Below are 16309 nucleotides of genomic sequence, written 5' to 3' on the forward strand. Positions count from 1 at the left end.
ATAATTTATTGTCAAATTGGTTTCCATACAACACCCAGTGCTCATCCCAAGAAGTGCTCTCTTCAATGCCATCACCCACTTTCCCCTACCCCCCACCCACCATCAACCCTCAGTTTGTTCTCAGTATTTAAGAGTTTCTTATGGTTTTCCTCCCTCCCTCTCTGTAAAGTTTTCCCCTTTCCCCTCCCCCATGGTTTTCTGATAAGTTTCTCAATATCCACATATGAGTGAAATTATATGGTATCTGTCTTTGACTGACTTATTTCACTTAGTATAATACCCTCCAGTTCCATCTATGTTGCTGCAAGTGGCCAGATTTCATTCTTTTTCATTGTCAAGTAGTATTCCACTGTATACAAAAACTACATCTTCTTTATCCATTCATCAGTTGATGGGCATTTAGGCTCTTCCCATAATTTAGTTATTGTTGAAAGTTCTGTTATAAACATTGAGGCACATGTGTCCCTATGCACCAGCACTCCTGTATCCCTTGGGTAAATTCCTAGCAGTGCTATTGCTGGGTCATAAGGTAAGTCTATTTTTAATTTTTTGAGGAACCTCCACGCTGTTTTCCAGGGCAGCTGCACCAGTTGGCATTCCAATCAACAGTGCAAGAGGGTTCCCGTTTCTCTACATCCTCAACAGCATCTATAGCCTCCTGATTTGGTCATTTTAGCCACTCTGACCAGCATGAGGTGGTATCTCAGTGTGGTTTTTATTTGTATTTCCCTGATGAGGAGTGATGTCGAGCATCATTTCATGTGTCTATTGGACATTGGGATGCTTTCTTTGGAAAAATGTCTATCCATGTCTTCTGTTCATTTCTTCACTGGATTATTTGTTTTTCAGGTGTGGAGTTTGGTGAGTTGTTTATAGATTTTGGACACTAGCCCTTTATCCGATATGTCATTTACAAATATCTTCTCCCACTCCATCAGTTGCCCTTTAGTTTTGTTGATTGTTTCCTTTGTAATGCAGAAGCTTTTTATCTTCATGAAGTCCCAATAGTTCATTTTTGCTTTTAGTTCCCTTGCTTCTGGAGATGTGCCTAGTAAGAAATTGCTGCGGCTGAGGTCAGAGAGGTTTTTTCCTGCTTTCTCCTCTACGGTTTTGATGGTTTCCTGTCTCACATTCAGGTCCTTTATCTATTTTGAGTTTACTTTTGTGAATGGTGTAAGAAAGTGGTATAGTTTCATCCTTCTGCATGTTGCTGTCCAGTTTTCCCAGCACCATTTGTTAAAGAGACTGTCTTTTTTCAATTGGATATTCTTTCCTGCTTTGTCAAAGATTTGTTGGCCATACTTTTGTGGGTCCAATTCTGGAGTCTCCATTCTATTCCATTGGTCTATGTGTCTGTTTTTGTGCCAATACCATGCTGTCTTGATGATTACAGCTTTGTAGTAAAGGCTAAAGTCTGGGATTGTGATGCCTCCCATTTTGGTTTTCTTCTTCAATATTACTTTGGCTATTTGGAGTCTTTGGTGGTTCCATACAAATTTTGGGATTGTTTGTTCTAGCTTCGAGAAGAATGCTGGTGCAATTTTGATTGGGATTGCATTGAATGTGTAGATCGCTTTGGGTAGTATTGACATTTTAACAATATTTATTCTTCCAGTTCATGAGCACGGGATGTTTTTCTGTTTGTGTCTTCTTCACTTTCCTTCATAAGCTTTCTATAGTTTTCAGCATACATCTGAAAACATCTTTTACATCTTTGGTTAGGTTTATTCCTAGGTATTTTATGCTTCCTGGTGCAGTTGTGAATGGGATCAGTTTCTTTATTTGTCTTTCTGTTGCTTCATTATTAGTGTATAAGAATGCAACTGATTTCTGTACATTAATTTTGTATCCTGCGACTTTGCTGAATTCATATATCAATTTTGCAGAGTTTTGGTGGAGCCTATCAGGTTTTCCATGTAAAATATCATGTCATCTGCAAAAAGTGAAAGTTTGACTTCATCTTTGCCAATTTTGGTGCCTTTGATTTCCTTTTGTTGTCTGAATGCTGATGCTAGGACTTCCAACACTATGTTAAACAACAGTGGTGAGAGTGAATATCCCTGGCGTGTTCCTGGTCTCAGGGGGAATACTCTATTTCCCCATTGAAGATGATATTAGCCGTGGGCTTTTTATAAATGGCTTTTATGATGTGGAAGTATGTTCCTCCTATCCCGACTTTCTTGAGGGTTTTAATCAAGAAAGGATGCTGTATTTTGTCAAATGCTTTTTCTGCATCTATTGACAGGATCATATGGTTCTTATCTTTTCTTGTATTAATGTGATGTATCACATTGATTTGCGAATATTGAACCAGCCCTGCATCCCAGGAATGAATCCCACTTGATCATGGTGAATAATTCTTTTTATGTGATATTGAATTCGATTTGCTAGTATCTTATTGAGAATAAAGAAGGAGGTGTGGAAAAAGAAACAAAGATAAAGTTACCCAGACAGAGAAACTAAAGGGCTTGATTATTCCAGAGAGAGAAAGGAAAGTAAAGAAGTAGGTGTAGAACATATATCAAGAGAATGGATTAAATATGTCTGCTTAAACAAACCAACAAACAGAGTAACCAGACTAGAGGAGGGAAGAGATTTGAAGGAGAAAAGGAAGGAAGAATATAAATAGCAAGAATTGTCTGAGAATTAATCCAGGCAATGCAGCAGTGCTGGTCTGGAGAAGGGGGCTGTCTGGTTCCTCAGTGTCTATCCCACTCCAGTAGATACAGTTACCTGGCACAGAGGAGTGTGGTTTGGTGTAGATGGGTCCCACTTCCACTGTGGACTCTGTGAACTGATCTCTGAGGCCCCACGTTGCTGGTGGTGGGAAGAAAAATGACGACCACCCCGCAGTCTCTTCTCCACAGATTTGGTGTCCCAAATCACTCTGTTCAAGCTGTTCTCACTGTGCTACGGGTGCAGAGGACGCAGTCTGCCTCACTCCACCAACTCCCGTGTCCCAGTGCTTGGCTGGGATTCAAATCCCCCTCTCTGTGCACCCTGATACTGGGGAAGTGTCTCTCCATGCCACCCAATATGTGGTCCCAGCTGGTTTTGTCTTATCCTGCAGCCCTTCAGGAAGCGGACCGCTTTCCCCTACTGCAGACAGCGCCCTGACCTAGCCACTAAGCCTGGGGTTGGCTCCCCTCCTCCCCAGGTGTGTGAACAGGGCAGCCAGCTCCAGTCTGGAGAAAGTCCCACAGTTAGAGATGGGATCTCTCTCTGTCCCAATCGGAGGTTTATCTCTTGTCCACATACAGCCTTAAGCTTCCCCAGTCTCTCTTTCTCTTCCCCTTGTCTCTCCACAGAAGGGGATCCCTTCCCTCTGTGCCAGCGTGGCCCATTGTATCTCTCCCAGTTCACAATCACCCACCTATGGCCCCTCAGGTTGTCCCGGTGTCTCCCTGGTAGCAGCTTAGTCTCTTTTCCTCCCAGACTCAAAGTCATTTGGCTTCAAATTTCAAAAACTTTTCTGTGTCTTGACTGTTGAAAATAATGCCTTCTGAACATGGAGATGCAGAGATTTCTTGGACATATTGTTTTGTTTGCTATGGATATGTTCCCAGAAGTGGAATTGCTAGATTATGTTCTATTTTTAATTTCTTGAGAAATCTCCATACTATTTTCCATAGTGAGTGTACCAACTTTCTATCCCCCCAATAGTGGACAAAGGTTCCCTTTTCCCCACATCTTCACTAGCATTTATCTCTTGTCTTTTTTATGATAGCTACTCAAATTGATGTGATGTGATATATCAATGTGACCTTGGTTTGCATCTTTCTGATGGTTAGCTACATCAGGCACCTTTTTATGCACCTGTTTGTCTTTGTTTATATTCTCTGGGAAAATGCCAGAGCACTGTACACTGCATCTGGGGTCCATGGACATGACCAGTCTGCACTGAACCTTCAGGGTCCTAATTGGATATACAATGGTGGGTGCAGAATCACTCTTCTGGCTGAGGTGAGGGTGATGTATTAGTAAAGAGGACACCATGGGAGTGGACAGAAAAAAGAGTAGAAGGAGGCATCTGAAATCCTTTGCTTTGGAAGCTGAAGGTCCTGTTCTTTTGCCCACGTGACTCTGGAAAGCCACTGCCTTGAGGATACCCAAATAAAGGTATCCCTTTTTTTGGTGGTATGCCTGCTTGGGGCTATAATGCTAGAGCTGGAGAACAGAATTCAAGAAGTCTTCTTCCATGATACCTAGGGTGTTCTGCTGGAGGAACTGGAGCATGAAAAGTCATGTACAGGCCATTGTGGTTGTCCTCCTGCCCAGAAACAAGTTGAAACTGTTAGCAGTATTTCTCTCTTCAGTGTAGGTGGTTAAAAGGGGAGATGGGCTCCAAGACCTTGTCATTTATTTATTAACTATGCACTAAGCTTTTAACCTGATGCCAGCTACCTTGTTGGGCCCATGTGTGGAGCTGAAAATACCAAGAGCTACCTGCCTTCCAGGAACTCAAGTCTAGAGATAGGCAATAGCACAAAAGCAAAGGCATGTGAAAGAAAAAAGCAAATGATGTGTGCTATGAATGAAGGCTGGAGAGTCATTGGGTAGGAAGGTATGAAAGGCCTCACTGGGGATGACATTGCTGAGAACAGAATGACAAAAGGGAGCTAGACTTGAACAAGTCATCGTGCAGTGTGTCAGGAAGAAGCTACCACTGCTTCAGACACTCACTAACAGAAGCCAGTTTGTCCAGAGGAGGTGAAAAAGGCAGCCAGTGTGGCTGGAGGGAAACTAGGAGGAGAGCAAAGGGGAGGGAGGAGGGGCAGGGAGAAGTGCTGAGGCCTGGTAGAAAGTTATCTGTTGCTCTTCTGTTACTGCATTGTCCCAATACCTTGCACTGTAAAACACATATATTTAATACCTCACAATTTTTTTGTGGATGAGGAAACCAGGCACATATTAACTTGGTTCCCCAGCCTCAGGGTATGTCAGAAGCTGCAGCTGTGGCCTCAACTGAGGCTAGATTGGAAGAATATTTTCTCCCAAGTTGACTCATATGATTCAGGATGCCATTTGGACTCAGAGCCTGGGTTCCTATGTGTCTTTCAGCCTGGACACTGCCTTCTCTGCCATGTGGGCCTCTATATAATGGCAGCTCAAAACACTACTTGATTTTTGGTTAAAGAAAGATAAAGAAAAAAGGGATAAAGAAAAAGGTAAAGGGAAAGAGGAGAGAAATGGTACATGAGAGGAAGTAACTAGGAAGTGAAAGACTATTTGAAATTGAAACTTAGACATGACTTTCCATCACATTGGCTGTATCCTATTGGTCAGAAACCAGTCGCTAGCCACTTAGGAGTTACAAAACAATATACCACAAGTCAGCATGGGGAGCCATTGTGAAGGCTGCCCCCTCATAGATTGAAATGAGACAACTGAGTCTCATTCTAAATACAACAGGAAACAACTGGTTTTACTACCATTCTACCCCATCATGGGACCCGTATTAAAATAAGGCCAAGAGGAAGAGGACTGTTCCATTACTACACTGATGTCTCTTTTGAATAGTACTCCATGCCACATCCTGCCCCTTTTTTTAATTCTTCCATACTTGATTTTGGGCCTCAGATACACTGGATAACAGCCCACACATATTAAATTTTTTTTAAGTTTATTTATTTTTGAGACAGAGAGAGACAGAGCATGAACGGGGGAGGGTCAGAGAGAGAGGGAGACACAGAATCGGAAGCAGGCTCCAGGCTCTGAGCCATCAGCCCAGAGCCCGACGCGGAGCTCGAACCGACAGACCGCGAGATCGTGACCTGAGCCGAAGTCGGATGCTTAACCGACTGAGCCACCCAGGTGCCCCAGCCCACACATATTATAAATATTGTCCATTTACACCCGATGAGGCTCCTAGGAAGTATATTCTAGCCTGATCCCAACGTGCACATTAGGAAACTATGGAATACTTGAGAGATACATTGAATTAGGACATATAACTGGTAAAACAAAGAAAAAAAGCTGAATTCAGTTCTGTACCCTCAAAATTAGGACCCTACTTGCATTTCCAGGGAGTTGTGGCTATGGCGTTTTTGACTCATTGTTTACAGTTAAGGAGATGACATTGGAGGAGAAAGATAAGCAGTCAACTATCAATAAGGGGTTCTAGATAGGTCTCATTTAAAGAAGGGCCCCAGGTACTGGAATCTTGAAAAAGTGACTTCACTTCCTTGGTGATAGGCTTCAACAGAACTTAGAACTCTGGTAACCAGGTGCCCACATTCTAGAGATGGCCTGCTTGCCAGCTCACTTGCCCAGAGTCACTCTAGAGAACAAAATGTTCTGTTGCTGTATCCCCATTTTCAGGATATGTGGGCTTAAGAAAGCCCAGAGTGAGAAACCTTTATGTCACTGTAGACATCAGCTCAGCCCTCATCTCCGAAGCTGTTGGTCATTTGGCAGGAGGCGCTCACAGGTAACACAAGGTAGCTCAGGGCAGCCCACTGGAGAGCATGCCAGAACTCTGATCTTGCCCAGAGCAGGCCTACACCTCTTGCCCCTCATTTTGTGTGTGTGTGTGTGTGTGTGTTTGAGAGAGAGAGAGAGAGAGAGAGATCAGGGGAGGGGACAGAGGACGAGGGCTATGCCCTTCATGAGCAGAAGCAAGATGTCAGGTGTTGAAAGCCTAGCACATCTCTCATGTTCATACCCCAGGTCTTGGCAGGCACGAGAAGATAATTGCTGGGGACCAAGTTCAACTACCTATATGTTAATTACGAGCCCTAGAGTTTCTTCTGGTTTCCTCCTTGCTGGATGTCTTTACAGCTTCCCTTCTTAGCCTGTACTGTAGAGAACACAATTTCTAATGGGGATGTCCCCTTGTGGCAATGTCCAGGGAGGACCCTAAGGTCTCTTGGCCCAACTACGGGGCACTGTACTTGCAGAGCTTCACCCAAGATATCTTTGAGGAGATGGTCCATGGCTTCAACTACTGCAGCGCCCTAGATAAGTGTCAGGTGCAGAAGGATACCAAGAATCAGCGCTGCTCTGAGGTAAGAATGGGAAGAGGGTTTTTCACACCCAGGGCCTGCACATAAATATGGGGCCAAACCTGAGGCCCTCACATTGTATTTCCACATGAGCGTCCCACAGGCCCAACCACAAAATAATCTGAATATCCAAACCTCTGCCACCAGCTATGTGGTAAGGTAGGAGGACACTCTTTACATATGTTGGAATGGTAGAGAATGCATGTATTGTGTATGTATTTTATTTTTTATATTTTGATACAGAACATATTTAATGTTTTTAATTAATCATTTTTATTTATTTATTTATTTTTTACTTTTCATGAGGCCATGGGTATCTTTGCATTTTACTGCTGTTTTATTATTTTACCTACTTGCCCCAGATATCCTGGGTAGCGCTCAGCTCCACTGTCCTTGCAGAACTTCTCCAAGCCCTTACATATCATCACACAAAACAGGGTGATTTAACACAAAATTAAGGGTGGGATGAAGCCATTCTATATATTTCTGTAATGTCTTGTCTCTCAGAACACATTAAATTATTGTAGGCCCACCAAGTCATGAGCTGTGTTCTTATATGTCTTCATAATATTCCATAAAGGAGGTTGTGTGCCACTGTTTCAGCCTTTCAAGTCTGTTGGAACTTGACAGGATTCAATTCTGTTTTCATGTCAACAGTGATGCAGGGAAAATCTTAAGTGTCCTAAAAGAATGTTTTAGGTTGCTAGATCTGCCATGACATGGAAGCACTAATTGGGTGGAAGGACTTTGATGCCTCCTGGCTGAGATACCTGCCTCTGTCTTTTAAGAGTTTCACCCAGGAAATCTTTGATGAGCTGCTCTAAGGATTAAATTCCATCTCCCTTGACAAGCAGCAGGTGCATCAGTCCAGCAACAACATCAAGTGCTGGTATAGGGTGAGAACAGGTCCAGATTCATGTCCTTTCTCAGGACCCAGAGATGATCAGGGTAAGCCTGGAACCCAGACTACAATTGACTGGCTCCCTGGGGCGTGCTGAAGAAGGTGGTTTCCCCCAGAAACTTTCTCCCTATCAGGAACAGACCAAGCCTCATTAGCTTAGAGGAAATGCAGCCCATGCTTTTGACAATTCTCAGGACTAACCTATATGATCTTGAGCAGCATTCGAAATTCTAACCCTCTGTTTTCTCATATCTACAGTAGGGATGTTTACTGATGACTCACTGGCATAATGCTCTTAATATAGGCTATTAAAAGAAGTGCTATTGTTGCTCAGCTAAGAGAATGCCTGGAACTTACCAATGGTTTATCATTTCCCCCATAAAACCAATTGCCATTTTAAGCCTAGAACCTTATTCTGTGTGGGCACCCGAGTCCCTTCTCTTTCACAAGTTCCCAAAGGGATGGGAGTCTCTGGTCTGAGAACCAGACCCGGATCTTCCTGGTAGTTCATGGCATTGAAGCTGACTACATGCCCCTCCTTGTCTACCCGGTGTTAAAAGGAATCAACCCTGTCCCTGGATGAGGCCTGTACAATGCTGAAGCTCAAGGAAGGCACAATGGAAAATTGTTTACAGTCCCTGCTACAATCACCTTTCCAGGATAGAAACATCTCAAACATCACAACCATTTTCTGCATATACCAGGTGTTCCCCATGGCCCAATTAGTCCTGGGACAGCAGTTCAAAAGGTGAGTGCTTGCCTCATACACAGCACAGGGGTGAGCCTCCCATTTACTACTTGTGTATCTTGGGAATGTCACTGCACCTCTATGAGCTTCACTTTCCTCTTCTGGAAGTGGGGTGGTAAGAGGATGAACCTCACAGTGTTAACTGTAGTAAACTATGGGAGAAAACATGGCATGGGCTTATCTGGTGCCTGGCTCTGTAGAAAGGGCTGCTGGACATGCTGAGTATCTTTAGGTTTAATAGTTCTCTCTCTCTCCAGTGAAGAAGCTCTCAACCTCAACCCTCGCAGGCCTGTGGCACTTCTGAATTTAGAAAAGGACATGGAAAGCAGAAGTTGTCCTGTTTGCAAAGGACTTCTGAGACTCTATCTAGCTGGGCTTGGTATTTTTCCTTTATATGGCCAGACTAGGGCTTGCTGGGGGACAGGCAGAGGCACCCATGGCCCACACAGTTATCTGAAAAGTACTGGTTGGGTTAATTCAATCAACAATATATGTTAATCACCTAGTAATGCAGGCACTTTTCTAGTCACTAAGATAATTCAGTGAATAAAGTAGACACAATGCCTTGGTGTCAATTCTAGTCAGAGAGTAGGCAATCACTCTACACATCATAGCCACTCATGTCCTTGGTTCATTATATGTGACATTTTCACGGCGTCCTCTGGGTATGAAAGGATTGTCCCTTATTTGACCATTATGACAGACTACAAGACCAAGTAAACATGAGTGGGTCTTCAGGTTCAGTAGGAGGGCCTCCTGCATCCACAGAGCAGCATAAGAGACTATAGGGGTTGTGGCTGGAGGAGGACTTTCAGAACCATGGAACTCACAGATCTCTTGATTTCCATAGGAGGGCTTATGTTTGGGGGCTTCCTGTGAAGAAGCAAATGAGTCAAAGAGAGCTGTGGATGGGGCCCCAAAACTTCTGGGAAGCAGAGCACAGTCTGGGTTCAGTTGGTGCCTAAGAGACCCATCCCTTCTACTGTTCTATCTGGCTCTGCCTGCTTCTCTCCATATCTACCTCTGCTAACCACAGCAACTAGGGCCAAGAACAGAAGGTGTAGTGAGAAGACTGCTCATAAGTCGGCCTCAAACGCAAGCCTTATTACTGGTCTGTACTGAGGATGGCGTTGACTATGCCCAAGGCCGTGGTGAGAAGACTATCAGTGAAAAAACCAGACTCACACAGGTTTTCTGGATGACTAGGCCTTCCACTGCAAAGGCGGGGTTGGAAGTGGGCTAGGCCATCCTCTGGGATCCATAGAGAAATAATGATGCTGTGGGAGTACAGTGTGGAATAAAAGGCCAGGCCTCTGATGCTTCTCCACACATGACTCTACCCAGCACCCTCTCTCCCATCTTGAGTACATGGCCTGACCAGAAATTTCAGGATACCTGGCAGTCTCTGAATTTTACCAGTTTCAAAGTAAAGACAGCCTATGTGGATATGAAGCTGCATGACTGGGACCTGAAGAACCACACCGCCCTTATCCTGGTGCATCAGGAAACTCTGGAGCCCACTGAGGCAGAGTCAGATGGTAAAGGGGATTAAAATCTGGGAAGACTAACTGGGGTGGGGTTCATGGGCTGAATATTGTTTTGAAAGCAATGGTACCTGTCCTGTTTTTGGGAAGGCACCTGGAAAGTCAGTTATGTGGATGAACCTTTCTCTTTATCCTGATCCAGTGCCAGCCCCAGGGCTCCTTCCAGTTGCAGAGCCAGAAAAGGGGTCTACTATGGAACTAGAGACAGCGCCAGTTATGTTTCAACCATCACCTCAAGTGTCAGAGCCAGCAGCACCTCCATCAGCTGTTCCAGAAGTGGAACAAGTGTTAACATCTTCTTCAGCATATGTGCCAGGTCCACAGCTACAATCAGCTCAATCATCAGCTTTACTTAGAATTTTAACTCCAGCTCTAAAAATAGAGACAAAGCCAACTCCAGCGCCAGAGCCTTCCTGCCACTGGCATGTGACCCCAAAGAACCAGCTGAATGAGGAGAAGCCCAGCCTCATGGACTTCCCTCCCAAGCTGGTGGCAGAGCAGCTAACGTACATAGATGCGGTAAGAAGCTGGGCTCTCAGGGCAGGACAGGGCAGGGCACTTTCTACATTTTTGCCGTCAGCTAACCCAGACCTGCCTTTCCCTGATGTGGACTATTATAGTCCGGGTCAAAATTTCAGCTCGACCACTTATCAACCATGTTACCCTGCCAAGGTCCTTAAATCAAGCTTTCACTGTCCAGCTGCAAACTGTAGAGATAGGCACTGATAAGAATTGATGCAGAGTTACTGTGTAGATTAAATGAGCTAGAACAGCTAGAAAAATGGGTAGGCCCTGGTCCTTCAGGTGGAGGAAGACAGCTCACTGGGTGCAGTCAAGTTCATGGGTCACCCACCCATCTTCCTTGGAGTCTTAACACCCTGTGCACTTATTAGGCATCTGACATGTACATAACTACAAGGGGAAACAGAGAAACCTGTGGTTGTAACTGTCATGGGGGAATGTGCATCGAAAGGAGAGTAGGACCAAAGGGAAAAACAGGTGGAGTGGAAAATGCCCCCTTGTGAGGAGTCACATTGAACTGTCATCTAGAGGCTGGGGTTAGCAAGGATGACCAGGGTACAAATTCTCTCCTTCCTTCCCTGCCAGTATTCACTCCTAGGTCTTCCTGTACTTGACTCCCTCAGTGAAAATAGAATGGAATGAAATCCAGGGATTCCAATCAGGCTCAGGCCACATTCTCAGCTTCAGGAACTAAAGCTCTGACCTGGTAACCTCCTACCTAGGACATTAATCCTGAATGTGAAATGGCTGGCTGAACACCCCTACCCTCCCCACCCCATTCTCTAGGAGCTGTTCAAGAAGGTGCTGCCTCATCAGTGCCTGGGCTCCATCTGGTCCAAGCGGAATAAGCCTGGTAATGAGCACCTGGCACCCACAGTCTGTGCTACCGTCACCCAATTTAACAGTGTGGTCAACTGTGTCATCACCACCTGCCTTGGAAACCCAAGAATGATAGCCCAGGACAGGGCCATGGTGGTGGAGCACTGGATAAAGGTGGCCAAGGTATTTTATGGGAGGCCAAGATGAGTCACTCTTCTGAGCCTTGGAAACTGATATTTCCTTTATCAATTCTCAGGGTTGGAGTCCCTAGTCTAAGCCCTAGGGTCTGCACAGTCTCTAGGCTCTTCCCTCCAGGGACATGCTGACCTTTACTTGCATGTCCCAATGGTGGAACGCTCAGTTCCTACCTGGCTCCTTCCTTGGAATGAGCTAACATCTTCCCTCTCCCCAGCAGTGTTACTCTTTGGGTCTTATATGTGCCCTTCTGCAGGCACCTGGATATCTGTCATCTTGGAGGGAAAATTTTAACTGAGGGAGACTGATACTTTAGAGCAAATAGGACTCCTGCTACCCACATGACCATTCATTCTCTTCCCTCCCCAGGCCTGTCAAATCATGCGGAACTACTCTTCACTGCATGCCATCCTCTCTGCTCTGCAGAGTGCCTCAATTTACCGTCTGAAGAAGACATGGGAGAAAGTTTCCAGGTGAGTATGCCTCTCTCCATAGAAGGATCAGGGTGGATGAGGGATTTCCCATATGCACATCTTTTCCCCCTCAGTAACTGGGACCCTCCTGGGAGGCAGCAAACCCTGGCAATAGAACCTGGGCTGGTGTACAGGTCTATAACCCACCCTGGAGAATAGTCCACCCTGACTCCAGCTACAGAAATATTTTTTCTTAAATATCACGCACTGAGTTGACCCAAATTAAACATTATCAAGTGCTTACTTTACAGCAACAAAACTCTCTGCCCAATTGAAACCACAACTGACTGAAACAGAGTTGCTCAATTAATATGGAAATGGTGGCACTGGATGACTCACATGAGAGCTCCCTCCATGTCCTACAAACACCTTAGTTCTCAGAGGAATCCAGAGAAAACCCTAATACTGGCAGTTTGACTTTTTGGAGTACTCAAATAAGAGGGACTTACATTCAAGCCACATTATTCCTATAATTTTTTCTGCCATTTTTTCCTCTATTCAGGAAGAGCTTTCAAAAATTTAAAAAGCTGTGCACTGAAGATAACCCACAGAGAAGGGAACTGCTCCTGAAGGTATCATGGGAGGAGGAGGTTTGGGAAGAGAGAGGGTGGGGCCTGAGGGAACAGGGTCCTGAGTGGATGAAGAAAGACTGCTGTGTAGGGGAATGACCTGAAGCATTCCTTGGGGAGGTGAAGCCTTTGCTATGAATATGGTTACAGTTTGGGGTGAAGATTCCATTGGGGGTGGAGCAAGAAGGTGCTGTTCAACCAGATGCTATAGACACCCTGTCTCTCCATATTAACAGCTAGTCCAGATGGGGACCTGTATACAGCTTGAGAGCCCAGAGGACAGCCCTCTGCTCAGTAGTGGGGTTGGGATGGGTGGAGGGAAACAATAATGATAGTAATAGGACACTGAGTCCTCAGAAGACCATGTGATGTAGGTGGTGTTCTCACTTTTCTCAATGAGAAAACAAGCTCAGGAAGGCCAGGCTGCAAGTTCAAGGTCACACATGGAGTGAATGTTGGAGCTGAGATTGTGCTAGAATCACTCACAGCATGCTTAAGGATAATGTAGCATTGGTACCAGCTGACTTGGGTCAGATGTCCAGGGTCTCAAGTCAAAGATGGTGGGGGGGGGGGGGAGTGGACTGAGGATATTATGGTCTCAATGAACTTGTCCTTGACCCTGCAGGAGTGGCCATCTAAATGGGCCACCCTGATGATGAGCCTCCAGAGAGCCCAGAAAAGGCTGCAGAAGAAGGTGAGTGTTCCTGGGGAATAGAGCCTCCAGAGTGAGAGGAGAAGGGCTCCTCTCTGACAGCTGGAGGCCTCCAGATCAAGACAGGTGGACCTTTCTACTCCAGCTCCTCCTCTTGTTGCCACAGCTTCCAAAACTCTTATTTTAAAGTGACTAGGAGGAGGGTCTATCCAGCTGGATGCAGAATGGATTTGTGGGTGGAGAGGGGCCTAGGACTACATACAATTTGATTTTCTAAAAGCAGGCCCTGGTGGTGATTAGAAGTCTGATGTCCTTGGAGGGTGAGGGTAAGGGGGAATTGAGAGGCGGCTGCTAGGGATCCTAAGCTGCTCCATGTGAGAACCTGGGGTGGACCAGGAGGCTGAAGCATTTTCAAGGGAGGGTCCCTGTGTGCACCTGAGAGCAGGGACTCATCCCACCCCTACTCCAATGACACAGGGTGTTGTCCCCTTCCTTGGCACTTTCCTCACTGACATGGTGATGCTGGACACTGCAATGGAGGACTATCTTAAGGTGAGTGAACCTCTAGATTGTGTAGGAGGGCCCAGAATCCTGAGGTTTGGGAGTGGAGAACCCCTGTAATGAGTCCTGAGACCTCAGTACTTGGCAAACCTCCCCTCATGAGAGCTCCACAGCTACCCCTGTGAGCTAGAGTTTCTCATCTCAGTGATGAGTGAAGGGAGTTTGCACTTATGACACTGGTCCTGGTGCCCAAGACTGTCTGAATGCAAAGCTGCATGAAGTTTGTCTGAGTTGACCTCAGCCTCTCCCTCTCAGGCTGCTTATGGGGGGAGAGCAAAGTCAGGCACCTCCACATCGGCAAGCACTTACATAGCCTAACAGCCCCCTCCCCCCAGAGGTTTCAGCCTCCCCTTCTGTCATCAGAGAGGGTTGTGCTATAAGGTGCTTGACTGTCTACCCCATGTCCTCCTTTCTCTGGACCCCAGAGCCTGGCTTATATCCCAGTCCTGTTATCTGTGTATGGACAGTCTTCTAGTGTGTCCTGGCACGAGAACAACATGAGAAAGGATGTGTATAAGGAACAAGCAATAACAAGGGGCTCTTTCTGATGGACTTTGGCTATTTGCTTTCTAGGGCGATGAGATCAACCATAAGAAAAAAACTAAGGTGAGCATTTGTGGCACTTCCTATTAGGGAAGTGTAGGGGAGTGGATACCAGAGATGCCCCTGGGAAGAATATTTCTTGGCTGCATCCCCTCCATCACACATTTACTGGAATAGTTTGATAATGAAAAAGTGTAAGACCCATCCATCTGGTAAGTGAAGTCAGGGGAGTGGCATCAGGGACAACTTCCTGCAGGAGGAGGGGCTATTTATACTCACCTCTGCGAACAGGTTGAGACTGGATGAATTTTCAGGGAAGGAAGGCTGCCACATGTGCAAAGACCTAGGACTGGTCCCCTATCCCACTGCTCAACCCACCCCGGCTCTGTGTGCATCCTGTTCTTCTTTTGGCCTAGGAATACAAAGTAATGAAAGAGATCATGCTCCTCCAGGTGGCTGCAGATAACTACACTCTAGAACCGAAGGAGCAGTTTAGAGCCTGGTTCCAGGCTGTGGAGCGACTCAGTGAGGATGAGAGGTGAGGCCCATCAGGAGCTGGGCAAAGGCGTGGACTCTTTCTGGTGGCCACTCTAGGGATCCTGCATCCATGGCTCCCTGGGCAGCCTCAAGCCTTGTTTCCTGGTGATCACTGGAACACCAGATTCCAGCTACTGGGAAAACACTGAGAGAGACACCTGAATTGTAGCTCCTGGTCGACTCACAGGTGTCATTCTCTCTTTAGCTACATCCTGTCCTGCCAGCTGGAGCCCAAATCCTAACTGACCAGTGGAACTCAAGAACAAGAAGAATTGGCCACAATCAAGCTCAGGACTGAGTGAATGTCCAGTGATAGTGCAACCTTTCCTCAGCAGCTTGGACACTTGCTGTGATGAACCCCATCTCCTTGACACTTTTTCCTCCCATCTATTTACCTACTTGGAGTGGCAATATTTATCTTAAATAGTAAAAGCTAGATTTGAATATTATTATATTAAAGCCTTCTTTCTGGAGTTTGGTTTGGTTCTATTACTTCCTACAGCAACTTAAATGGTGTACAGACTCTCATATTCTTTCTTGAACTAAGAAATCTTACAGAGTCATCAGCTATTGTATGTGGGAGGAAGGAGAAGAGCCAGCCCTCCTCCCAAATTCCTCTTAGAGAACAGGTTAATTTCAGTATAATGAATTTGGGTAAAAAAGAAGAGACAGCCCCTCAGAATTACTGAGATTTAGAGGTTGAAGTTACTTTCACAGGAATGGCAGCAAACATTGAAATTAGATGTCCTTAAGTGTAACAATTTCCAGGACTACTACCTGCCCCAGGATAGTGGCTGCTTTCTACACTTTAAAGGAAAAGGTTTGTTTCCTGCTTCTTTTATTGAGGTGTTTTTTGTTTTGGAGGTTTTTTTTTTTACCAAATATTTGAAACTTTAAGTTTTCTAGTTCAAACTCTGGAATTGCATTAGCCAAAAACATGTAAAGAGGTCAAACCCTACATGTGGAAAGGATAAGGACAGGAGAAGGTAATTTGCAAATTGACTAAGGGCAGGCAGGACTTTCCATTATCATTCTTCCTCTAGGGGCTCCATGTTAACACTTTACCTAGATTTAAATCCTCCAGGGATCCCTTTCAATGACCTCTGAATCCCCTCCTCTGCTTGTTTTGTATTTGGGGGAAAGATGTGTGATGTACTTTTATGGCCACAGCTGCTGAACATGGTCCCATAAACATCTATGCTAAGAGCTAGGATGTCTAGCATTCCTGCATTTCCTTATGC

The 16309-nt window shown here is 45.4% G+C and overlaps 1 protein-coding gene across 3 annotated transcripts; it reads left to right on the forward strand.

The window, feature by feature from the left end:
• Positions 1-6211: 6211 nt before the first annotated feature.
• On the forward strand, positions 6212-15517 carry LOC131485309 (ral guanine nucleotide dissociation stimulator-like). 3 transcript variants are annotated; one of them, XM_058684653.1, is made up of 13 exons: positions 6213-6430; positions 6900-7007; positions 8466-8653; positions 9998-10191; positions 10340-10716; positions 11506-11721; positions 12103-12206; positions 12709-12778; positions 13401-13469; positions 13905-13979; positions 14562-14594; positions 14948-15069; positions 15274-15517. In XM_058684653.1, exons 1-13 carry the CDS (start codon positions 6245-6247, stop codon positions 15308-15310), a joined length of 1779 nt encoding a protein of 592 aa, XP_058540636.1. In that variant the 5' UTR covers positions 6213-6244; the 3' UTR covers positions 15311-15517. The 3 variants fall into 3 exon arrangements, with proteins under 3 accessions (XP_058540638.1, XP_058540636.1, XP_058540639.1); XM_058684656.1 differs by having other exon boundaries at positions 6360-6440; XM_058684655.1 differs by lacking the exon at positions 6900-7007 and having other exon boundaries at positions 6212-6430.
• Positions 15518-16309: the final 792 nt, after the last annotated feature.

This window comes from Neofelis nebulosa, chromosome 9 (assembly GCF_028018385.1).
Source record: "Neofelis nebulosa isolate mNeoNeb1 chromosome 9, mNeoNeb1.pri, whole genome shotgun sequence".
Lineage (NCBI taxonomy): Eukaryota > Metazoa > Chordata > Mammalia > Carnivora > Felidae > Neofelis > Neofelis nebulosa.